This window comes from Wyeomyia smithii, chromosome 2 (assembly GCF_029784165.1).
Source record: "Wyeomyia smithii strain HCP4-BCI-WySm-NY-G18 chromosome 2, ASM2978416v1, whole genome shotgun sequence".
Lineage (NCBI taxonomy): Eukaryota > Metazoa > Arthropoda > Insecta > Diptera > Culicidae > Wyeomyia > Wyeomyia smithii.
The window spans coordinates 168,058,383-168,084,819 of NC_073695.1; the positions used below are offsets into that span (position 1 = coordinate 168,058,383).

The window sequence follows — 26,437 nt, forward strand, 5'->3', positions numbered from 1 at the left end:
TGATTTTTTTTTAATTTCCATGAATTCCTGACTTCAGCTTTTTGAGTAGATGCGGCTTATGCAAAAACTCATTGTTGAAAATATGGTTCATAGACCACTCTGATCCGCAGTTAACTTCAGGCTTCATTCATGAATTGAGAATTTCAGATTGAGATGCAAATGACAAATGCTTTCGATATGTTCAAAAGAGCAGTTTCAATGGAGTTGTCTTAGTTGGAGTTGTAAGCGAGTGATATAATAAAAAGATAAAGATTCAAGTCCCGAAGTTTCCATACCTACCAACGAAACTTTTCCAATGTCCAAGAATTCGATAAATAATCTATAAAAATAGATTGTTGGCAGCAATTGATGCATGAATTAGTAACGACACAAATTGCTTTTGCATTACGTGGGCATTTTTTTTATTGGTTCTACTTGTGGTGCGATAAGGGTGCAATTTCATGTTATCTGGCAGACAACATCGAGCAGTCGCTTTGTTGGGTACTGATAGCGCAGTAATTAGGTTTGCATCCAACAATTCACTCGTATTTGCCCACTGTAAAAGCAAATCCAGTTCTACCGCCATTGCGCAACTTCAAAGGATTAATTTAGTTGGTTTTCAAAAGTAAATACTTCACTGGCTTGAGCATTTCATGGAAACCCATGAGTGCTTTGTTACAATATTTGGTTAAAAATATTTTGGCTAATAGGTTCTAGCCATTAAATTTCAAAAATCATATTATACGACACTTGTTAAATAACAAGTTTACAAGTTAAGTTTAACTACGACGACTCGGTAGTTGTTATGTCAAAACAAAACATCTACCGCCTGATGTAAGCTGCTTCGGCTTTGTATTCAGGATATAAACAAATCCATTTTTTTATTATTTTTCGAACTAAATTTCTATTTTTAACAACGGCTTTTTCCCGTTAACACGCAAGTCCATTAAGCAGACAGTATGTGAAATAGAGAGAACGGAAAATAAGCGAACTGAAAATATGATACAGATTTGGAAAAGACCTTTATTAATTGTTAAAAATTAAGGGGAAGATGTTCTCACGTTACAAGACATCAAAATAAAACAAAACCTCAAAATGAAACGCACTCACTAAATTGTTGGATTTTCCATTCACAATATTTCAATAATGACTATTATCAAAATATCCAATGGTCAAGAATTCAAACTTTATTTACAACTTATAGAAAAAATTAAGCTGAATTCTTTCACCTTAATTATATTTTTTTCTATTTGTAACGAAGATTATTGAAATCGTTTGAGCTATTTTTGAAAAACAGGCATGTTTCAACATTCAACATATCCGCACAGGAAAGAAGAATTTAACGACCTAAGTCCAGTAAAGATGCTCATAGCGATTCGAGAAGATTTGGAACGGTAATCATCGGTCTGCTAGTGCTAATAGAAGAAAATCTCAAGCCGATCAACACAATCAATAACAGAACCTTATATAATGCTCCATTAAAGTTATTGAAACCTCAAATTGTATCTACGATTTAGCAGATGGCAACGACATTACTGTGAAGTAACGTAATAGCAGAGCAAAACTTCGCAAAATCTGAAAAAGAAATCGAAAACCAAAGTGCAGTGGCACGTTTTCTGGGTCACCTAAGGCCGTGCTTAAACATTCGAAAGGAAAGTTGTTATAGACTTACAAATCTTTGTCTTGATGATATAGACAATCGCAATAACTGACACTAACATTGGCAATAGCCAGGTCTAGTTCAGCAGACCAGTATCGAAAAGAAAATCTTCGGGCGCAACGGGTACATATTTTCAACAAACTTGTTACAAAGTAATTATTGCAAATCAAGTCGTACAACTAAAAAGACATATAAGTTGATTTATGTACATATATGAAGACAAACATAACACAGCATCGTTACTCCATTCTGCTGATCTAGTAGTGAAATCCAGATTTTGCCATTACCGGTTTTCTTCGAGCAACAGCATCATCAACCGAGTTTGCATTTAAAAGAAAGTGAAATGAAATGTAGAGATTCAGGTTTTCAATGCCAAATACCATACAGAGAGGCAAGAGTGTATGTTGAAAAGCGTAGATCGTGTACAGGATTAATTGAGGTGTGATTGAAGTACAACGACTTTATATCCGATCAAGTTGTTAAACTTGGAAACAATTGTTTTATTGTTTCAACAACATTTTGGAATTCAAATCTAATCTATCTTGTTAAATTTTTTTTATATAATTAGATATCAAAATCACAGCACATACGAACAGTGTTGTGAATCTTTGTAGTAGAGAATCGGCTCTATTATCGTCAGGTTTTATCTCCTATCGCTAGGGAGGTAAATGATGTCCAAGATCGTTATATTTCTTGCATGATGGTTGTTCATAATGCAGAGTACCGCTCTGTAATAATATTAGTTCTTTATGACATCATTAATCCCCCCTATATGATATATATCAGATTGAATGAATGTTTAGCATCGTTAATGACTAAGATGTTGATTTACAAATAAAGGTATAGTTTGCTGTTTTGGATATATTGACATTATGTCATAATTTCCATGCTGTTTTGGATAGATTGACGTTATATTATAATGAACTATTGTTCATTTGTGTAAGCCATGGGAAATGGGACACCCGAAAAAATGTTCAATGCTGGAAATCGAAATTTCCACGAGTATTTTGCTTAATGACCGGAAAACTGCTATTAGTTAACCTGTTTTATATTATTCTAACTTTCTGGCACTTATTATAAGAATTTTCTGACAAGTGAACGAGGCAAGCGTCTACAGCAATTACGTGAAAGCACCGAAAAATTTTACAAGTAAGGACGCCCCATCTGGCAAGCATTAACGTAAGCATACCTGGACATTTTTCGCATTCTGAAAAGAATGCTGAACTTTCAATTAGACTGACATCCTCTGCTGAAGAAGAAAATATTAATTGTAATCCTAATATTTTTCCAAAAACTTTTGCAAATTCACAACAGCTTCCTCGCGACTGAAATTCTTATCTACTGTCAGAATTTTAACCGCATGAAAAGCCCAAGCAAAATGAAAGAAATTCAGCAAAACCTATTGTCATCATCTTTTAAAATAATTTTAGGAACCGAAAGTATCTGGGACGAAAGCGTAAGAAGCGAAGAAGTATTTGGAAACAATTGTAATGTATTCCGGCACGACCGGAATTTGTCTACCAGTCGAAAAAAGTCAGACGGTGGAGTCCTCATTGCCATTCATGTAGACTTTATTTCTGAAGAAATAGTATCCGACAAATATAAAGAATTTGAACATGTATGGGCCAAAGCATTTATTGCTGGTGAAAAACATATCTTCTGTTCCGTGTACTTTCCACCGGAACATGCTCATAAACATTCATATGAATTATTTTTCAAAACTCTAGAATCTATTATGTCTAACATGAAACCAGAAGTAAAACTGCATATCTATGGCGACTTCAACCAACGTAATGCAGACTTTATTGTAGACATTAAAAATGAATCTATCTTACTCCCAGTCGTAGGCGAAAACGAAACACTGCAGTATCTTTTTGGCAAATCCTCAGAACTCGGTCTATATCAAATCAATCATGTCAAAAACTAACAAAATGCATATTTAGACCTATTATTCACAAACTGCACTGAAGACTTCTGTGTAGATGTATCATTGATTCCCATCTGGAAAAATGAAGCATATCACACAGCAATTGAATATTCAATAAATAACACTTCGTACCCTAGCGACTGCGAGTACGAGGATGTACCGGAATACCACAAAACTGACTTCGAACAAGTCAAACGTAGACTACGCATAATAAATTGGCGTAGTATGATTTGTAAAGAAGGAAGGGTCAACGAAGAAGTACCAAAATTTTATGAAATAATTAATCAAAACATATCAGAAAATGTACCACAAAAAAAAAAGAAGACGAACGAACACCAACAAATATCCAGTGTGGTTTAACCCACAATTGAAGAACCTGTTGTAATCTATACATATAAAAATGCAGTCCGGTCTGTCTGTCTGTCTGTCTGATCCATATAGGCTCGAACCAAACCGATCGACGTGAAAACTTGTATGTAGGGGTTTTTGGTGCCGATAAAGGTTCCTATGATTGTTTGAAACCCCTCCTTCTTCTGAAAGGGAGGGGTCCCATACAAATGAAACATATATTTCTGCACAACTCAAAAACAAACCAAGCAATTTAACCGAATTTGGCATGTGGATGCTTTAACGGGTAACAAATATGTCCATAATGGTTCGACACCACTCCCTTTTCTAGAAGGGAGAGGTTCCATACAAATGAAACACAAATTTCTGCACATCTCGAGAGCTAACCAACTAAATGGAACCATATTTGGCAGGTGAATGTTTTCAGTGGTAAAAAATTTGTTCCATAATCGACCTCAGGCAACATTTTGGATTGTAAGATGACAACTTCCGGTTTCTGGAAAACAACCAAAATGGCCGATTTCCACCCAATATAATAATATCCGGATCTAGAATGATACTCAGGAGCTAAAATCGATCGGAATTGTCTTCAAATGTCATTATGAAATCCAAAATGGCGACTTCCGGTTTCGGAAAAACAGCGGCAAACGAGAAAATACCACCCAATATGGGTATTTCCGGATCCGTAATGATACACTGGAGCCACAAATCGACTTCAGACAACATTTTGAATTGTAAGATGGCAACTTCCGGTTTCTGAAAAATGGTCTGAAATGGACGATTCCCATTAAATATGAGTATCTCCGGAACCAGAAAGATGAACAGAAGATGAAAATTGGCTGATTTCCGTCTAACATGAGTATCTCCGGATAGAATGATACACAGCAGCTGAAATAGACCACAGACCCCGTTTTGGATTCTAGGTTGGCGACTTCCGGTTTCTGGGAAACAGCCGAAAATGATCGTATAACACCCAAAATGGGTTTTCTTCAACCAGAATGACGCTCAGATGCCAGAAATTATCTTAAATACCGTTTTGAAATCCAAGATGGCGACTACCGGTTTGGGAAAAACAGCCTAAAATAAACAAATACTATCCAATATGAGTATCTCTGGAACCAGAATGATGCATGTAGCTAACAATTGACCTAAGGCACCATTTTAAATTGCTAAATTGCAACTTCTAGGAAACAGTCGAAAATGACCGAATAAAGCTCAATATGGATATTTCTGTAATCGAGATGATGCATAGAATGGTCAATGTTTAGTCCTTGGACACCATTTTGAATTTTAAGACGATCACTTTTAGTTACTGTAAAACAACCAAAATAACTAAATACCTCCCAATATGGGTATTTCTGGTGTCAGATTGATGCTAGAAAATCTGCTGAAAATGACCGAATACCACCCAATATGAATATATTCAGAATTAAGGCGATGTACAGAAGCCAAAAGTCGAGAATGTTGTCATTTCGATAAAACCAAATATTTCAAACGATTTGTTATTTGACTTTGATCATATCTTATGGCCGATTCGTCGTGCATTTGCGGATTTTAAACGCATCGCAAGGCATCAATGAATTTGAAACGTTCAAATAGTACGATACCACATTTAAATTATGTTGAGGCCACATATGTCAATCAAAGCAGGTATAGTTTTCAATAGTCTTCGAATTTCTTTTCTTTCCATAACTTTTCAACCACATATCAAATTGTTATGAAGTTTGTTATTTGTAAGTTTGAGAGATGACTCGTTCGTATGACACTAGTTATGTTCGAATAAGTCATGTAATCTTTGAGATAATAGACTTTCGTTGTTTTATTAACAATTTATTTTATTAACAATTTATTTTATTAACAATTTAATACATAACGGTTGCTTAGGTTCGATTATAATCAAATAAAATGGGAACGTATAGGGCAGCCAATATTTGAAACCACTTGTTCAATCATAATTCATCAGTTAACCCTTAACTAGCCCGCTCATCTGATAATAATATTAATCAATTCGGTTGTGTAGTTTCTGAGATAATAAAGTTTCGTGATTTTTACATTTCGGTACATTACAGACGAAGTTACAGTTCGATTAGAGTAAAATTCAATAGGGTGTTATGAGGCAGCTAGACTTTTTATTTGACACTAATTTTGTGGAAATCGGGTCAGCCATCTCTGAGAAAAGTGAGTGAGTCCAAGTAGTCTTCGGAACATAACAGAAAAGTAATACTCCGATTGCAAAACAAATCAATAAGGTCTCATGGGGCAACTAGACCTTCGAATTGACACTGATTTTATGAAAATCGAACCAGCCATCTCTGAGAAACATGAGTGAGATTAAACAGTCTTCAGAACACGTTTCTTTTCATAACTGTTGAACCACAAATTCAATCTTTATAAAATTCAAAAGTTAAGGGTTTTTCGGGAAGCCCGTTCATTTGAAACCAATTTTGTTCAAATCGGTTGTGTGGTTTGTGAGATAATGATGTTTCATGATTTCCACATTTTGATACATAACCTCTAAACTAAGAATCCGATTACAATGAAATTTAATAGGGTCTTATGGGGCAACTAGACCTTTCATTTGCAATCAATTTCATGAAAATCGGTCCAGCCATCTCTGAGAAAAGTGAGTGAGAATAAAAATCTGCACATACACACACACACACACATACACACACACATACACACACACATACACACACACATACAGAAAATGCTCAGCTCGTCGAGCTGAGTCGAGTGATATATGCCATTCGGCCCTTTGGACCACTTTTATACTTTCGGTTTTGCAAGTGATTGCTATACCTTTCTAGGAGAAAGGAAAAAATAGAAAACAAAAAGCATATAAAATATACAAAAAAGACAGCAATAGCGAAAATCTTCAAAATTACCAAGAAATTTGCTGTCAACTTGACGCACCCATTTAAATTGCACTTGAAGAACATAACCGTAAAATCGAACATCAAATCAAGTCTTCCCCTAAGGACTTCTTCAATTACGTAAAAACCAAACTAAAAAGTAACAACTCTCCATTACGAATGCATCTTGACAGTAATGTAGGACATACTAGTAATGAAATATGTAGTCTTTTTGCCACTTTTTTTCAAGAAATATACACCACATTTGAAGAAACAGACCGTGACCGCGAATATTTCCCCTTTTTTTCCTGAATATTCGAATTCTTTATCTATCAATCAAATATCTGAATTCGAAATTCAGAACGCAGTTAAAAATTTAGACGCTACGAAAGGTCCTAGACCTGACAGAAAAGCACCAATTTTTCACAAAAACTTGGCAGAAGAACTATCTACACCTTACTACACCACTTTAATATGTCTCTGAAGAATGGAATTTTTCCAGAACTCTGGAAAACCTCATATTTAGTGCCAATTTTCAAATCTGGCGCTAAATCTGCCATTCGTCATTATCGTGGAATTGCCATTATTTCATGCATTCCAAAATTATTTGAATCAATAATTAATGAAAAAATCTTTCAGCAAGTAAAAAACAAAATTACAACTCAACAACACGGCTTTTATAAAGGCCGATCAACTACCACAAATCTTTTGGAATTCATAACTTTCACTTTGACTGCAATGGACAACGGCAACCACGTAGAAGCTCTTTATACGGACTTTAGCAAGGCAAGGCAAGCTCGAAAAATACGGAATGGAAACAAAATTTTAACATACTCATACTTAACAAAACGAACGCAAATAGTCCGCTTTCAAAATTTCTTTTGAAACCCAATAGAAGTAACTTCAGGGGTTCCTCAAGGTTCTCACCTGGGCCTTGATTTTCCTATACAATTCCATTGAGTCAACAGAATGGGGCTCATCCCTAAAAACACGGTCAGTCAAAACAGCCTCTAGCGTTGTTTTTTGCCATAAAATTGATTAAACTGACCAGTAACGTAGTTAGAACCGAATAGTATTAATAAGACCAGAATCATAGTAGCTTTGAACAAATCTAATGTTTTGAAGTAGAATACTTCTCTCAGGAAGTTCGGCTACATAGGGATGTGAAATGAAAATCTAAAACCGAAAAAAGTTGGAAATATGTCAAATTTCAAATGCTAATAAATCGGTTAGTTTTTGATGGATTTCCTCCGTTTTTGCAGCAATCGATTAGAAAATCTTCTCAGATTCCTACCAAATGCAGGAAATTGCAATTTTATTATTCGAACTATTGTACTATTGAAAATTCTTAAGCCTTGTCAAAACACAAAATTCTACCGCTGATTGGTCGTTATACAATTGCTTTCCCAAGCACGGTCGACAGAGTTATGGACCTAGTAAATTGGGAATGCATTATTTGGCCTATATAAGAGCCTTCATCAGATATTAAACAGACATTTCAACAGATATTAAAATGAACAACTGAAATTTGAAGAACACAAATGAATATTTGAAGAGTTAATATTTTCTCGTTTTGCGCTATAATCCAAAGTTAATTATCTTCATCTACATGCATACTCTGACCATTATTACGTATTTGCGTAGCTTAGTGTTTGGCTACACTTATGCAGAACGCAAATAACGGCGCGATGCGATTCGGCAAGACGAAATGTGTGGAAATGTATAGCTCTACTTCGCCGTAAACAGCTGTACATTTCACCACGGTAAGGTGAATCGCATCGCGCCGTCATTCGCGTTCTGCATAACTATAGCTTTTGTTCCGTTCCCGTTTAATGATGTCATATTTAATGTGCATATTACAATTCGGTAGCACTTCAACTTCTCATTTGCGAAAAATTTTAAAAATATTCAATAAACTTCATTCAAAATATCAAACAAAGTAAAGTTACAATACTGCGAATGAACGGTCAACGTTTATTTACTAGAAAAAATGACTGACACGCAAGCAGCCGGGTTATCTTTCTTGTGAAAGTATTCTACTTCAACCTTGCGGTCGTGGCTTCGCATACAACCTTCCTGTGATTTTTTTCTAATTGTTTGATGTTTTCAAATGACCGGATTGGTGAAAATGCGTAGATCAGTTGATTTTTTTCTAGTCAGCACCCAACTTACCAGTATTAATTGCTGGCTGCACTGCTTCAACGATACCAGCCTGCTGAACATTAATTGATTCTCTATATGTGTAGTAGGCTGGGACACGGGTATATGGGAAACAGCGATGGTATTATTGTTTCGCTCCCATGCACTTTTCGTGTTCCTTATGAGTCCTATAACAACTGTGTAACTTTTCAGATCGATCAGTGGAACGATATTTTTGCGCCCAATTTTTTAATTTTTCAACCCGATTTCATATGGGAAAATCCACTTTTTCCAAACTTATTCTCTAGAGATATCCAGTTGGCTCCTAATAATATATCAAAAATGATACACTGAAGTCGCTTTTTACGCGGGGGATACGTGCCGCGTAAAAAAAAACCACGTAGAAAAAACCGCGTAAATTCCGGAATCCGCGTAAAAAACCAGCGTTAATTCTGCATTTCGAGTGAAAGGAAACCGCGTAAATTTCGGAGTCCGCGTAAAAAAACGCGTGAATTCCGGAATCCGCGCAAAAAAAACCGCGTAAATTCCGGAATCCTCCAAGGTCTTGGTTTTGACAGTTGAAAGATGCGTTAATTGATTTTCACTATTGAAAAATAATAATAACAGTACATCATCAACGACCGAAATGATGGCTCTTGTTTCATATTGCCAAATTATTCTGAAAGAAGGGGTCCTTTTAGAAAAAAAAAGTTTTTCGTTAGAAAAACTGTTTTCCTTCAAGAGAACCCCTTTCTTCAGAAGAACTTTGGGCAACTGAATTGTCTGTCTGAAAAAACAAATTCAGATAAAATCTGAGGAAAAGCCGCGTAAAAAAAACCGCGTAAAAAGCGACCTTAGTGTATTTATAGGAATTTTTTTTGGGAAAAACTCTTCTGAAGTCCGTAAGGCGCTACGATGCTTCTAGAAAAAGTTATTCACCCCAAACTGATTGAATGTCTGACGAACGGCTCACCATTGAATTTTGCATGCTGCTGTTGAAAGGCCACGTAGAAAGGGTATCAAATGAGTCACAGACCCAAGAAGAGTCGCTTGTCAAGCAGACTTCAGATAATTCAACCTGCTTTCGCCCTAGTTATTTTTCTAAGTATCTGTTCGATTTTTGTCACATATACTTACTACTGAATATGAATACTACTAAAGTTATTTTTTTCTGTGATATTCGTTTTCGTTTGAGTTTGCCGTTTACATTTCATGTTTACAAAGTGTGATGTTAAAGTGATATTGCGAATGTTATCACTGAGCGGCTGTGGCTTGTGTATGAAAAAGGCAAATATATCTAATTTCTTTATGCATTCGAACACGAAACCGTAAAATGCGATCGTTGACCGTAAAGGTCTGCTTCGTGACGGATGAAAATGAAGATGAAATTGAACATCGTAGAAAGGGTTAGTACAGCATACGTACACCAACATGGTTCCATTTGAAATTTCTTTCTGTTGTCGGAAGATGATGTAGGTATATAGGCCGTGTGGCTTCAATTTTCTCTGTCACATTAGATTCACTTCGCGGGTGATGATATTATGACCTGAACACCGATGGGAAAATGTGCTGTATTGCCCTTGTTGTTGATTTGCACAAAGTAACGTTTTTCGTGTCATTTCTATTTGTAGCGTCTGTTCAAACCAAATAAAAAACCCCGGCTGAAAAAATTGAGCTTATATTTCATTAAAGTTTTATGTATAGAACCTTCGTGTAGAAGGATAAAAACATTTTCTCGCAACTGGCATTTTTATATTATCCTGTTGTTATTTTCTTCATTCATGTAACCGAATAATTTCGCCAATAAATGTTCCACTAAACATTTTTTGTTCCGTAACTCTATGGATTTACCCTTTTCAATCTATTTCGACCTTAAAATTACTTGATCACCTGATGTTGGTATTTTTTTTAATCATAAATAAGAATTAACAGGGTATTGGACTACTTCGACATGTTTTGCATCAGAATCCTATAGAAATCCTGCCGAAGAAAATTACTGCCCAGGTAGTTCAATACCCTATTTATATTTGTATCATTTGTTCAGATGTATATGTAACTAAATAGTACATTTGGAAAAGCATGACCGTCATTTATCTTTTTTTTTTTATTTGAATTAATATTTTTTATATTACTTTACAGAGTGATGACCCTCTAAAACGAATACAGGAGGAAATAAACGAAGTAGCAAGACGAGAACAGGAGCTTCGGCAAGGTCACCATGGTACAGATAGCCATGAATATTGTTTGTCATCCGCGAATTCGGATGATTCCGGATTGTCGCTATCGCCTAGTCCTATTCATTCGCCATCGGTGTCTAACTTAAAAGATAAAATCGAGGCAGTAAGTAACCAGCTAATGACTACCAATGGACACGACAACACACTGCTCAACGGAAATCTTCAGCTCATTTTACCCCAGTCCAAAGCGTTGACCCGAGCACGTTCCACGCCACAGCTTTTTCAAATTTCTCCGAACCGGCGCTTCAATCCGAACCCAAACCAGCGAGGCATAATGCAAAAATTCATCGCCTCTCGAGGCCGATTGAATAAACTATCCTCGGTGCCCGCCAGTAACGTTAGCAGCAACAGTATCAACAACAATCACACTGCAATATTAGACCAACACGTGGTAAGGGCCATTCATTATGCTTTTATAAATATACACCTCTACACTGCTTTCTGTATAATTCCACAGTCACCCATAGAGCTTAACCGGCCGACATATATTTTGCTTCCACCAACGGCTATCTCTACACCACGAGTAATTGAACGGGACTCTAACGGCAAGCCCATTCGACGTGGATACGTCCCAGTTGAGGAAAAAATTCAAAAAGAGTTACTAGATTTAAAGAATAGAGAAAGCGAGCTTAAACGCTTTCGTAAGCAGAACCGTATTGCATCACAGTCCAACTTGTTGGAATTAAGCTATGAAAGGTAAATTCTGCATGTAATAGAGCTGCGAAACACTATATCCTAGATCGTACATCAATATTTTAAATATAGGTTCAGACATGTTCTGTTTATCTATCTGCGATTAAAGTATGAGAAATACAACAAAAGTAAAAAAAATCACAATAGAAATGACGTTTACTAACAAAATCTTGCACCTAAAAATTAATTAGCTTCTTGCTTGAAAGAAAGCTTCATGCCATTAGAAAATGGTGTCAATTATTGATAGTAGAAATAGTAGTAGAAATTAGAAATGAATTTGGCAAAAATATGCTATATAATCCAACTAATTCTGGATGAAGATTCTATTCTGTCATAAATAGTAGAATGTGGCATCACTTTTCAAAAAAACACACAAACTCAAACTTCGGTAACAAACTCAAGAACGATTCGAAAATTAGCACTTGTGTTGCTTTTTGTTAATCCTCAACTGAATGTTGAGAGTATTTCCTAATTAATCTTAACATTCAGTTAAGCATTAACCTCGGCGAATAATTTTGTTAAATAATAACCTTTTAAATCACTTCAACTAAGCAGCAACTGAAACTTTTATTCAACAGACTTTATTGTGGGAAATTCCGAACATGTTCTTGATAAAACCAGACAACTAAAGATCTAAAACTAATTATATGCACCTAGTTTATATCATTCTTTATAGCAATGTTTCAGTTTCATTATGACATTAGAAGTCATATTGGGTTAATCTGATTCGTTCGAAATCCCTGTTATAACGGAGAGTAACATTATTCTACCCCTTCGGCTATTTCTCCTAAAATTGTAGTAAACCAAACTCTGGACTAATGTTGATGTTACTTTTATTATTAGTGATTCTGGCGAGGAGCTATCGGATGAAGAGATTGCGGAGAGAAATACGTATCCGTTGACCGAGAAGCTGAGATCAACTAAGTCAATTGGCGAACTCTGTGAAGCTCTCAACAATTCTAGTCTATCCCCAAGGTATTGACAAAAATACTAGTTTGCAAGCGAAAATACTAATCATGATTTTATGCATACGATTTTTTTTGTTATTTATAGGGACACTCCGTCACCACAATTTGACAATCGCCAGCGAACTTCCGGTATGCGTCCAGCTATGTCTTTGGCTCAGCTCTGCGATTTGAACCCTGAAGATGCTCCTTCATCACACAAGCTTATTGCACAATGGGAAAATCTTATTCAACAGAAGCTACAACGATAAACTAGTACCAGTAGCAATCTATCTAATTTAGGTTCGAAGGCATAGAAATTTATGTGAAATATCCATCAAATAGAGAGCAACTCAATTTGGCAGGAACATATAGTAAGCTGTATAATCAAACTGAGGATAACACAAACATGTAATTAAAAAACTTGATTTGCAACAATTCTACAGCAGTTTATCAAATATTACGAATGTTTTCAATTTAATCACTATGAATTTACGGCGTTACAGTTTTTTGGTTCGAATGTCTTATTGTTATGAATTTGTACAGTGTCTGCACTGAATCTTTTTATTGTCCTGCTTAATAATAGATTGAGAAGACCAGTAATTATTAGTCATTAACAGTTGCCGTTTATTTGTTTTTTATCGTAAGTCACTTTAGCTCAGAAACAATGTACACAGAGACCAAGCTGAATTTAATCTAAGTATTGGGATAAAGATCATTCAGCCATCCCAATAGTAATTGGTAAACAATAAACACATAACCAAAAATCACGCGGTTGATGCACTGATACAATGGTTAGCCATTCGCGTTCTTTTTAAAGACACTGGTCGACAAAAGTGAGAAAAATGTTGCCCTAAATCTCAAAACAGTTGTTCAAAAAAGATTATAGCTTTTCAACCATTCCTGGGAATTTCGGTGCCCCTAGAGCATCTGCATGCTTAGGTTAGATGTTGGCAGAGCTGCATGCCACCACGGGTCGACGTGTGGCGATCGTCGAGGGCGCACAATACAGGTGTGACCACTGACAGTACCGAACAGTCCCGGACCAGCAGCGGGAGGTCGCCTAGGGGTGGTGAGCGTCGGACCAGGGACAGTCGACTCCTCGCAAAAGCCACAATCACCCGGAAGCACCTCTGACGGAGCGAAGAGAGCCGCTCCCAACACCCAAAAGCACTTACCCGCCCATCGGGACTGATGCCAGTAAGGTCCCGATTATGGCAACTGGCAGCGTAGTGAACGGATATGAGCTAGATTTCGGAATGGTACCGCATCCTCGGGCTGGCACCTGCATCGAGCTCCCTTAGTAAAGTCGTGTGACAACGGCTTGAAATGGCGAGGTGGTACCCGGTGAAGGGGTCTCCGTCCCATGAAACCTGGCAGGCCTTCCAGTACGTTCCGAGTCTATTGCCTGGTGGGAATCAGGCAGGAGTAGGATCAGATGGTTGTTCCTGACTTGCGCCGGTCAGTGGAGTCATAGTTGCCCATAAGGCGCTAGGACTGCTTACCCTAGCCATGACCTCACTGCTTCGGCATAGACCAACATGGGACCACATAGGCGACTACTCCACCATGGACAAGGATAGCGGCTGGAAGGGGGACCCATTTAACATCAAGATGAACACATTCAAAACGAAAGAGACGAGTGCGGAGGGATTACAAAATCCCTTCGCAAGAGGTGGCATCCAGATGTCTCCGCAGAAGAAGGTGGAGACGGATGCGGTGAAGTCTGGAGGTGGAAAAACGGCGAATCCGTCGGTGTCCACACCAGACATCTCGGTAGACGGTCCCTTGCTAGTCAAGGCCGTCGAAAAGTGTATGGACACGCGGCCAAGAGTGGCGGCGCTGTCTGAACAACTCGATGCCATAATCGAGTTCTTGGCGAACAGGCCAAACATCGCTGGCGACCTGAAGCAGAGCATCCTCCTGCTTCGGAGCACCATTGATGAAGCCAGAAAGGAGCACGAAGAACTTGTAGCTCGGGTGAAGGCGGCCGAGAAAGCGGCCAGGACCGGGAGGGCGACTGCATCTAAAGAGGTGCAAACAGACGCCCCCTCGTTCGCGTCGGTCTGCTCCACGGGGCAGGTCGCTAAGCGAACGAGGCAGTCCCCGGGGGAAACGGCCCCCGGCAACACCAAGAAACGATTGGTCGTGCTACTCCCACGGGAACACACGGCAACCGGTTCAAGGTCCACCGCGGAAAAGGCACAGGTGGAGGCTACGGGCAACCCTTGGACTACCGTAGAGGGTAGGAAGCGTCGGGAAGGTGCCCCGCGACATGATGGCGGAGCGGTCAGAGGACCAAAAAAGGTCAAAAAGGCGCGGAGTAGGGGTGATGCCCTCATACTCAAGACGGATGGGTCGAAGTACTCAGAAGTCTTGAAGAAGATGAGGGGGGAAACCCAGCTCAAGGATCTGGGGGCGGATGTGCGGAGTATCCGCCGATCTCGCACTGGCGAGATGATACTTGAGCTCCGGAAGGACGCCAAGAACAAGGGGGCTATCTACAAAACGGTAGCTGCAAAGGTCCTAGGGAAGGAGGTGCAAGTGCGGGCACTCATCTCAGAAGTGACTCTCCAGCTTAAAAACCTGGACGAAATCACTGAGGGGTGCGACATTTCACAAGCCCTAAAAGCGAAGTGCGGGGTGGAGGTGGCTAAGGAGTCAATCCGCCTCCGCAAAGGTCCGGTGGGGACCCAGATAGCTACCTTCCGACTACCGTCGGCGGACGCTAACCTGGCCCTGGAAGAGGGCAAGTTGAAGGTCGGCTGGTCTGTATGTCCTCTGTGCATACTACAGCAACCAGACATTTGCTTCCGGTGCTTCGAGGGCGGACATAAGTCCTGAACCTGCAAGGGGCCCGATAGGAGCCAGCTGTGCAGGCGATGTGGAGATGCAGGCCATAAAGCAAAGGACTGTGGGGAGTCTCCCAAGTGCATGGTATGTTCCGGGAAACGGGACGCCAAACACTTTATGGGAGGCCCCAGGTGCCCAGCCGGTAAGCCGGCTACGAAACCACGGGCGTAAGGGTGACGCAACTGAACCTGAACCATTGCTTTGCGGCTCAGCAGCTGCTACAGCAAGCAGCCACTGAGTCGTTGTCGGACATCGCCGTCATATCGGATCCCTACCGCATCCCTCCCGGAAACGGTAACTGGGTTGCGGATAAGTCCAGTTTGGCGGCCATATGTACGACGAGCAAGTTCCCGGTTCAGGAGGTTGTCTCAACCTCAGAAGAAGGGTACGTAGTTGCTAAGGTGAACGGAGTGTTCTACTGCAGTTGCTATGCTCCGCCACGTTGGTCTACCGAAAGGTTCACCCAGATGGTCGACCTCCATGGAGCTAACGGGCCTAACGCCGTTGGTGGTGGCGGGCGACTTCAACGCTTGGGCTGTTGAGTGGGGAAGTCGCTTCACGAACCAGTGGGGCCAGATCCTGTTGGGGGCTTTTGCAAAGCTCAACCTAGATCTGGCCAACGTTGGGAACAAAAGTACATTTAGCAGAAATGGCGCGGAGTCGATCATCGACGTGACGTTCTCCAGCCCAGGACTGATCAAGAACTGGAGGGTAGACGATGGCTACACTAATAGCGACCACCAGGCGGTCTGTTATAGTGTAGACAACAACGAGAGGCGGCAAGCGACGGGTAGAGCCAACACTCCGACCGTTCGCGGGTGGAAGACATCGCACTTTGATGCCGAGGTATTCGAAGAGGCAATGAGAAGGGAGCGCGAGGGGGCAGTTGGCTCCGCCCGACTGCTGACCAACTAGTTGCTATGCTATCGCGGGCGTGCGACGCCACCATGCCTAGGACTCGCCAACCTAGGAATGGAAAGCCACCGGTTTACTGGTGGACGGACGCGATAGCCGACCTTCGCAGTGCGTGCCTCCGTGCAAGACGGAGAATGCAGCGTGCGCGAAACGAAGAAGAGAAGACGGAGCGTCGCGCAGCATTCAGTTCGGCAAGATCGATGCTGAAGAGCACGATAAAGGCCAGCAAGAGGGCCTGCTTCGATAGGCTATGTGCGAGTGCCAATACAAATCCGTGGGGTGACGCCTACAGGATCGTAATGGCCAAGACTAAATGTGCGCTGGCGCCTGCAGAGCGATCACCAGCGATGCTGGAGCGTATCATCGAGGGAGTCTTTTTTCACGCCACGAGCCAAGTCCTTGGCCTCCGGCGGTCGAGTCTCACGTCCGACGTTCCAGTATCTCAGACATAGACCAGAGATGGTCGGCCAACCTGCCGAGCATCCAATCCGTGAGCGACGACAGCCGTGTCGAGGCAGGGGAGGAGGCAAGGGTTACGAATGAGGAACTCATCGTGATCGCCAAATCCCTAAAGGTGAGCAAGGCACCGGGACCGCATGGTATCCCTAACCTGGCGATCAGGCTGGCGATAAAAACGGCCCCCGGGCTGTTCAGGGCAGTCATGCAGAGGTGCCTGCCTGGTCTCTTTCCGGACAGGTGGAAGCGGCAGAGACTGGTCTTATTGCCGAAGGCTGGGAAACCGCCAGGGGACCCATCGGCATATAGGCCTATCTGCCTGCTGGACACCGCGGGCAAGGTGCTTGAGGGGATCATCCTCAACAGACTGGTGAGGTACACGGAGGGTGTACACGGTCTGGCAAGTAACCAGTTCGGCTTCCGGAAGGGCAGGTCCACGCTGGACGCAATCTCTTCCGTCATCAAGACGGCGGAGGTAGCAATCCAGCGCAAGAGAAGGGGAATACGCTACTGCGCAATCATCACGCTCGACGTGAAGAATGCGTTCAATAGTGCCAGTTGGGACTCCATAGCGCTCGCGCTCAGGAGCATCCGTGTACCGGTGTCGCTGTACAAGATTCTGGAAAATTATTTCCAGAATCGAGTACTTGTTTACGACACGGAAGAGGGTCAGAAATGTGGCCCAATTACCGCAGGAGTTCCGCAAGGTTCTATCCTGGGCCCGGTGTTGTGGAATGTCATGTATGACGGAGTGTTGAAACTCAAGTTCCCTGTAGGGGTTGTGATCGTCGGCTTTGCAGACGACATAACGCTGGAGGTTTACGGCGAGTCTATCGAGGAGGTCGAATTGACGGCCGCACACTGTATACGCAAGGTCGAGGACTGGATGCGCTCCAGGAAACTGGAGCTCGCGCATCATAAGACGGAGGTCACGGTTGTGAACAACCGTAAATCGGAGCAACAGGCGGTGGTCAGAGTCGGAGACTGCACCATCACCTCGAAGGGATCCCTGAAGCTCTTGGGGGTTATGGTGGACGACAAGCTCACGTTTGGGAGTCACGTCGACTATGCCTGTAAGAGGGCCTCATCGGCTATTGCAGCACTATCTCGTATGATGTCCAATAGCTCAGCGGTTTATGGCAGCAAGCGAAGACTTCTTGCCAGCGTGGTTTCGTCCATACTTAGGTATGGTGGGCCAGTGTGGTCCAGAGCGCTAGGTACTAACAGTTACCGTGGTAAACTGGAAAGTGGTAAACTGTGCCTGAGAGTTGCGAGTGCGTATCGTACGGTGTCATACGATGCAATCTGTGTCTTTTCCGGCATGATGCCTATCAGCATCGCCATCAAGGAGGACAGAGAGTGTTTCGACCAACGTGACACAAGGGGCATACGAGGTACCAGAAGGTCATTCTCGATGCTCCGCTGGCAGCGGGAATGGTCCAACTCCACAAAAGGCAGATGGACGCACCGACTCATACCGGGGATATCCGGCTGGGTCGGGAGACGACATGGTGAAGTGAACTTCCACCTGACACAAATCCTGTCAGGCCATGGTTGTTTCAGGCAATATCTGCACAGGTTTGGACACGCGGTGTCCCCCATGTGTCCCGAGTGCGTGGAGGAGGAGGAGACTGCTGAGCATGTCTTCTTCGTATGCCCCCGTTTCGTAAGAGCGAGGAACAACATGATGGCTGTGAGCGGGCCTGGCACTACTCCGGACAATCTAGTCCAGAGGATGTGTGACGACCCGGACATCTGGAACGCGGTCTGTGCGGCCGCCTCTCAGATTTTCCTGGAGCTGCAACGTGTGTGGCGGGTCAACCAACACGCCAGTGGTAGCTAATTACCAGTCTCCAGGTAGTTAGCTAGTAGGTTATAAGAGTAAAGAGGGTGCATCACGCACAAAAGCCACTCCCCGACGTAATACTTAACCGTCGTTCCGGGAAGACCAGGGCTGGAGACTGGAGGGGTTTTAGTGGGTCGGGACAGGGATCAGTAGGTAGGTGCCTGGGCGAGTGTAACTACCCCAGCATCTCTCCCCTAGTCTCATCCCCACACCCTGAGTTCTCTTCTCAGGTGTTTGCAGATTTCCCCGCCACGTTAAAGTTAAAGTAAGGCAGAGTATGGAATGGTCAAAAAGCTAAAATATTTAATTTTGTTATAGTTCGAGGCTCGAGCACTAGGTGCCCTAGTTGCCAGTGTGATAGTTCAAATTTATTTATTTACAAATCAACAACAGGCAGAAATAGCGCTAGTGGTTACTAAAGCATTAATAAACTGATACATCAATACAATAAACTACGGTACATTGAAACAAATTTAGACCTGATGACGCGAGCAGACAGATGAAAATCGTTAAAAGTATGTCCACGTGGTATGTGGACAGCCCCTTGCTGAAAGTGTATCAGCAAACCACTTGTTTACTGAATCACAGCATTTTTTTCAAAAGTTTTCTGTAATTCAGTTCTACATTTTACTGAATTTCGTCCAGTAATTTTATTTTTGCTGTAAACCAGTATTTCATTGATAAATTTACCGAAAACCAGTAATCGATTCAGTGATTCGCGAAAATACAGCAAAACTGTTTGCTGAACAGAAAACAGTAAATGAATGTTTGCTAGAATCCAGCGAAAGAATTGATGTGTCAAAAAATTTTACGTCAAGCTGTCATTAGTAAAACGCGCCAAATCGCTGTGCAGCTAGTACCACGGGATCATCGCTAAGCTCCTGATAGCGGATATGGGACCATAGCTAAGTCACTGTTGGGCTAGATGAACCCAAAAGTTGAAATGATACATCTCTAGTTTAACAGTAATTTGGCTATGATCCGATGCGCGGATGGAAGCTGGTGCCAGAGGGAAACATGGTTCCCTTGAACTAACTGGTTAACCAGCAAATTGATTTATGCTTTGCTGAATGTACAGCAAACTGTCATAGCTGACAACCAGCAAGTTGTATTTTGTTCTACTGATCATGCAGCAAACGATCTGTCACTTTTATGCAATTGAGCATTACTGAATAATCAGCAAATTTCATTTTGGATTGCTGGATTGCTGGAAACACAGCACACCAAAAATCAGCAACATTTTGCTGGTTTCCAGCAATGAAAATTTGGTGTGTACACATGGGTGGAGAACTTGACGGTGATTCGTCAAGCGTATTTCCAAACACAAAGCTTAATTAGAAAAATTATAATATAAATAACATTATAATAATAACATAACAGTAACAATTTATTGAGATCAACACAATAATTGCAATTCGCTTTTTTTTTTTGATTACGCTTGACTTATCACACCGCCGGTTTTAGTTTCGCATGACCTAACAAAACTAAATACTGGCGGGGTCTGTAGGGCTTAATCGAAGTTTATACTAACCCTAAAACCACAAACAAAACCTTGTGACTAACGTCCATCCATTGCACTCTTATCATGTAGCATTACTAACCCCGAAAAAAAATAACATTAAAAAACATTAAAAAAACCTTTAAAATTGCTGTAATTGTACATAGCTATACCATAATTTAACTATGTTTTTCATTGTAGATACATCAATTTTATATTAAATATCATTGTCCAGAACAATAAAAAACATCGTTATTGCCATTTTTACCATGAAAAAGGGGGGTCGTTATGAGCATGAGCATGAGCATGATTGACCGCCCGCGGTTGCTACTCCGTTATTGCCAGATCAGCTGTCATTACACAGAGAACCAATGGATGATGCTTGGGATTAACATTCATCCTCAATGTGTAAAAACTGGTGACCTTAATCTTTATATTAGGCAATACCAGCGCCGGCCGCATCCGAATGCAGGTCAAAGAAGGAGTGTGTATAGGAATATGTTGACGTGATACTCGCTTTATTGGAAGCCGAGAACACCTCTGCACTTCCACGAGAAATCACTGGGATGTTGGAGAAAAGGGTTAGGTTTGCAGCAGATTTCGTTTTGGTAAACGATGCGCTGAGTTCTAATACCGGGATATTTGTTATTATCGCGCGTACGAATTCATTATATCTTTTACGGAAATCATAACGCGATCCGAACTCATTCCGGTTGATGATGTAACACCGCAAAAATAAAGCGCACGCGAGGATACCGGACCTACAACCTAATCAAGACACACTCAAATATTCGAAAATCTGTTTATGAAGTCATTATGCAACTACCGAAACGTATCTCTCATTGATTAATCTCAGCTGACTACACAATGTTACGAAGCAACCAGATATGCATTACCCAAAAATAAGAAAAAAGTAAATATATAGGCCCTCAACACATACTGCAAGCGGTCAGCAAGAGAACTTCAAAAACGGCCTATTTGCTTGGCCATCGCCGTTCGACAGACGAGTCGCGTATAATCCTGATATTAATTGCAAATAATTGCGATATTTGGTGGCGATTAATTACGATGTTTTGTCGCGAATAATTATTTACGATATTTATCGAACGAACGGAACCTATTCCGAATCACTGCGTGCTGGAAAAGAACCTACGGGTGGACAGTCTGCGAATAAATGGTTTGGTACACATCGAAAGTCACAACACACCGAAAATCCATAGTTGAGCAAAGCTCACCTGGGCCGAAAACACGTTTACTTCGGAAAGTTATGCGCGACCGCTCTATTCTCTCTTACCGACGCATACGCGCGGAGACACGGTATTTAGCGTTGATTACCACTTACTTCTTGAATAATAAAGCGAAGATACCTACTGAGTATGAAAAAACTGGCAAAGTTTCATGCATTCATAGCTAGAAAATTTTTTAAAATGCAAATATGCATATCTAACAAGACCGAGTACTAATTAGATTTAACAAAATGCCAAAACAATTGCAGTCAAAATTTATTTGCCATGCTCACCGGCAAGATTTCTACTTAATTAAATTAAAAGTTGTCTATGTGTTTCAGTATTTACTCAAAAGCTAGAAAAATCATAAAACAAGGGCATAAAGTTGCTCAAAATATTCGTAACCGTCCAGTCGGAGCGCGAAAGATAAATTTCTAAATTATGTTGTACTGCTACTCATTCCGTCATGTAAAAACCAGCGTGTTCAAAGGTTTAAAACATCCCTCCTATTGGAGCAATTCTGTCTATTGAGTATAGACTTTGGCAAACAAAGCGACTCCATGAAATCACGCTTTAACAAATCTCCATATACTGAGAGCAATGCAACCAGATATGTATCTTCCAAAATAAAAATAAATAAATAAATAACCCAATTGATTCAGAAACGGCTGACAACGCAAGCAGGGTATGTACAGTATCCCTACCGACGTCAGTCCACTGCGCACACAAATAACGAGACAGCTCGATGAACGCGAAAAAAAGACTATACCTCACACATATATATCATCCTCATATAAACTGCACAAAAACAAAAGAAATCACAAACTCACGACAATCCTACAGTCTGCACCCCTCAAGTCTCAGCACGCACTGCAAGGCCGATGCCATACCGGAGAGGATACGAAGCTAACAGCGCCGTGAAAAGCCGAAAAAAAAACAGTGGTTCCCTTTTGCCATGCAAATCAAACAAAAAACACAGGCAAAACGTTACCAACACTAATACTTATCCTTTAATTCCCGCGTCCTCTGTGAATCATGCTAGTGCGAGAACGTGCCGCACGCAAGTGCAACGGTCATCCTGCACTTGCACTTCTCGCGCTTTTCCTTGTTCACCTTGCACTTACTCACACACACTTATGGCAAGGCAAGGGCTAGCGGGAAACGTGCTCCGCCACCGAAAAAGAACCGAAATTGCACGAATCTTTAACGGATTTCAACATTGACGTCACTCTCACCGATAATACGAAACCGCCACATTTCGTATTAACTTTTACTCCACCCTTTGCACTTAAAATATAACGATTACGCGACGGGAAGGCTAAATAAAATACGTCGACATTATTGCACTATCCTCAACCGTACACGACCCCTCGGAACACTTCATCGCGATTCGAATCAAACACTCGGAATTCACACCAAAACAACAGCGGCCTTCATACAATAAATATAGACACATCCCTTTTCCAGATAGAAAATATATAACTTATAAAAACTTGAAAAAAAAACGATGAAAAATTCCGACGAGAAACATTTTCACGTCCGTTTTTGATCACAGCTTCCATGAAAAAAGGGGGGTCGTTATGTATCTTAACAGCATTTTTTTCAGGCATTTTTCCCATACATTTAGAAGTCACTGACAATGTTTTTCATGGTAATATTATTGTCGGTGGTAGATTCAACAACAAAAAACGTTATTAAAACATGGTAATGACAATAATCGTTTACAAGCTTACAGTAAAAATACCGTGTTTTTTATGGTTAGATCTGCTTGTAGTAAGGCACGACGACGGCAGCATAAAAACCGATTGGTATGCTAAACCAATATCATCAGGTAGAATACTAAACTACCACTCCTTCCACTCTACCGACCAAACCTGGCTGTAGTACGTAATTTCATTGACCGTGTCCGTGGGCTAAGTACCATCAAAACTGACGAAGAGAAGAACCAGGTCATCTACAGTCAGCTCCGTAAAAATGACTATCCGCATAAACTAATTAGCAGACTGCTGATACAGCCAGCGAGGGATGACAGATTAAAAAACCATCCAGTTTCAAATCTATTCCGTTCATCCATGGCCTCTCTACCACCATCAAAAAGATTCTCCAAAACAGCGACCCAACTACGAGCATCTCTTTCAGTAACCAAAACACTGTGGGGCACTTATATCACACAGCTAAAGACCCTGTACCGTACAAAAACAAAAGTGACGTTATATATCAGATTGCTTGCCGAGACTGTCACGGCAAGTACATTGGTATGACGTCGAACAAACTTCGTTGTCGTATGTACGGACACCAGTCACATGTGAATACACTGGACAAACTGCTGTCCAATGGCCACCAAAACAAAGAGCACGAAATCCAACAACTCCGAGGAAAGACAGCAATGATCGATCACTGCATCCAGTACAACCACCGCGTCGACCTCATCACGCCAGCCATCCTCGACAGTGCCTACAAATCACAAGCTCTGCAAGTGTTGGAGATGTGCCACATCGCAACTATAATCAATACGGTCAACCATCGGACTGACACCGACAACCTAAGCTGTGCGTACGCAAATCTCCTACTCTCGATCAAATATCGAAGAGAGATGAGGAATGCGTCGTCAAAAAAGAGTAGAACCGAACACACAACTTTAAATAACACCCCCCCCCCCCCAACACAAACACAGCCCCCCATCATACACCATCTTTTGCGGGAAACAGTTGAACCCAAGTAGGAGCCGCTAATTAGCGAAATAAAACAATTAGGTATATTAAAGTGTAAGAGTAAATTTAAAAAAGTGAGAATAGAGCTAGAATAGATGTTTCAGACGCAGTGCAATTCCCCCCTTTTCGAACCTGACTTCTACACGTAGGAAATTCTCTGTAACTGTACAAGCTGATTAGTGTCGAGTGAGTTTTTTCTGTTTTGTTGTTTGCTCAATGTAATTTATGTACAACTAGCTGACTCTAGATCTTGGAATTATATACGCATATTGGGTGGTATTTGATCATTTGCCGCTGTTTTTCAGAAACCGGAAGTCACCATCTTGAATTTCAAAATGGCATTAGAGGACCCTGAGCGTCATTCTGGTTAAAGAAACACTCATATTAGGTGGTATTTGGTCATTTTCGGCTGTTTTCCAGACACCGGAAGTCGCCATCTTACAATTCAAAATGTTATCTGAGGTCGATAGGTCGATTTGTGGCTTCAGTGCATCAAAACAATTCCGGAAATACCCATATTGGGTGGTATTTGATCATTTGCCGCTGTTTTTCGTAAACCGGAAGTCGCCATCTTAGTTTTTAAAATGGCATTTGGAGACAATTTCTGGCCTCTGTGAGTCATTCTGGTTGAAGACACATCCATATTAGGAGGTATTTGGTCATTTTCGGCTGTTTCCCAGACACCGGAAGTCGCCATCTTACAATTCGAAATGTTGTCTGAGGTTGATTTGTGGCTTCAGTGCATCATAACAATTCCGTAAATACGCATATTGGGTGGTATTTGGTCATTTGCCGCTGTTTTTCGGAAACCGGAAGTCGCCATCTTGGATTTCGAAATGGCATTTGGGAACAATTTATGGCCTCCGTGCGTCAATCTGGTTAAAAAAACGCTCATATTAGGTGGTATTTGGTCATTTTTGGCTGTTTTCCAGACCCCGGAAGTCGCCATCTTACAATTCGAAATGTTGTCTGAGGTCGATTTGTGGCTTCAGTGCATCATAACAATTCCAGAAATACCCATATTGGGTGGTATTTGGTCATTTGCCGCTGTTTTTCAGAAACTGGAAGTCGCCATCTTGGATTTCGAAATGGTATTTGGAGATATGCCAGAAGAAGGAAGGGCGTCGAAACATTATGGACATGTTTGTTACACCTAAAAACATTCACTTGCCAAATTTGGTTATATTTGCTTGATTGGTTCTCGAGCTGTGCGAAATTTGAGTTTCATTTGTATGGGACCCTTTCCTATAGAACAGGGAGGGGTGCCAAACCATATGGATATATTTGTTACCCCTAAAAACATTCTCCTGCCAAATTTGGTTCCATTTACTTGGTTAGTTCTCGAGATAAGCAGAAATTTGTGTTTCATTTGTATGGAACCCCTCCCTCACAGAAGAGGGAGGGGAGTCAAACCATTATGGACATATTTGTTACCTCTGAAAACATTCACATACCAAATTTGGTTGTATTTCGTTGATTGGTTCTCGAGCTGTACGAAATTCGTGTTTCATTTGTATGGGACCCCTCTCTTGTAGGAGGGGGAGGGGTGTCAAACCAATATGGTTATATTTGTTCCCCCTAAAAATATCCACCTACCAAATTTGGTACTGTTTGCTTTGTTAGTTCTCGAGATGTGGAGGAATTTGTGTTTCATTTGTATGGAACCCCTCCCTTCCAGAAGAGGAAGTGGTGTCAAACCAATATGAACATATTTGTTACTCCTAAAAACATCCACACGCAAAACTTGGTTCCATTTGCTTGGTTAGTTTTTGAGATGTGCAGAAATTTGTATTTCGTTTGTATGGGACCCCTCCCTTCCAGAAGAGGGGGGGGTCTCAAACTGTCATAGGAACCTTTCTCGGCCCCTAAAACCCCTACATACAAATTTTCACGTCGATCGGTTCGGTAGTTTCCGAGCCTATATGGATCAGACAGACAGACAGACAGACCGGACTGCATTTTTATAGGTATAGATTTTCTATGTTTTTTATGTAATGGAATAAATTTTTAAAATAGGCCCTGATGAAGATCCCAACCAACCGGATCGAAACGTTGGCGATGACCCCATAGAGATCAGCGCTGTTTTTATTGAGACTGCTAAGCCGAAACAAAATCAAATTTAGTGTCACAGTCGAATCACCGTCTAAAAT

At 41.2% G+C, this 26,437-nt stretch overlaps 1 protein-coding gene across 1 annotated transcript in view; it reads left to right on the top strand.

Moving 5' to 3' along the window:
• Positions 1 to 13,273, top strand: part of LOC129724431 (uncharacterized) — an 82,971-nt gene extending 69,698 nt beyond the window's left edge. The window contains exons 3-6 of the mRNA XM_055679335.1: positions 11,048 to 11,536; positions 11,603 to 11,841; positions 12,682 to 12,813; positions 12,892 to 13,273. Coding sequence (XP_055535310.1) covers positions 11,048 to 11,536; positions 11,603 to 11,841; positions 12,682 to 12,813; positions 12,892 to 13,054 — 1,023 coding nt within the window. The 3' untranslated portion in view covers positions 13,055 to 13,273. The remainder of the gene's footprint in view (positions 1 to 11,047; positions 11,537 to 11,602; positions 11,842 to 12,681; positions 12,814 to 12,891) is intronic.
• Positions 13,274 to 26,437: the final 13,164 nt, after the last annotated feature.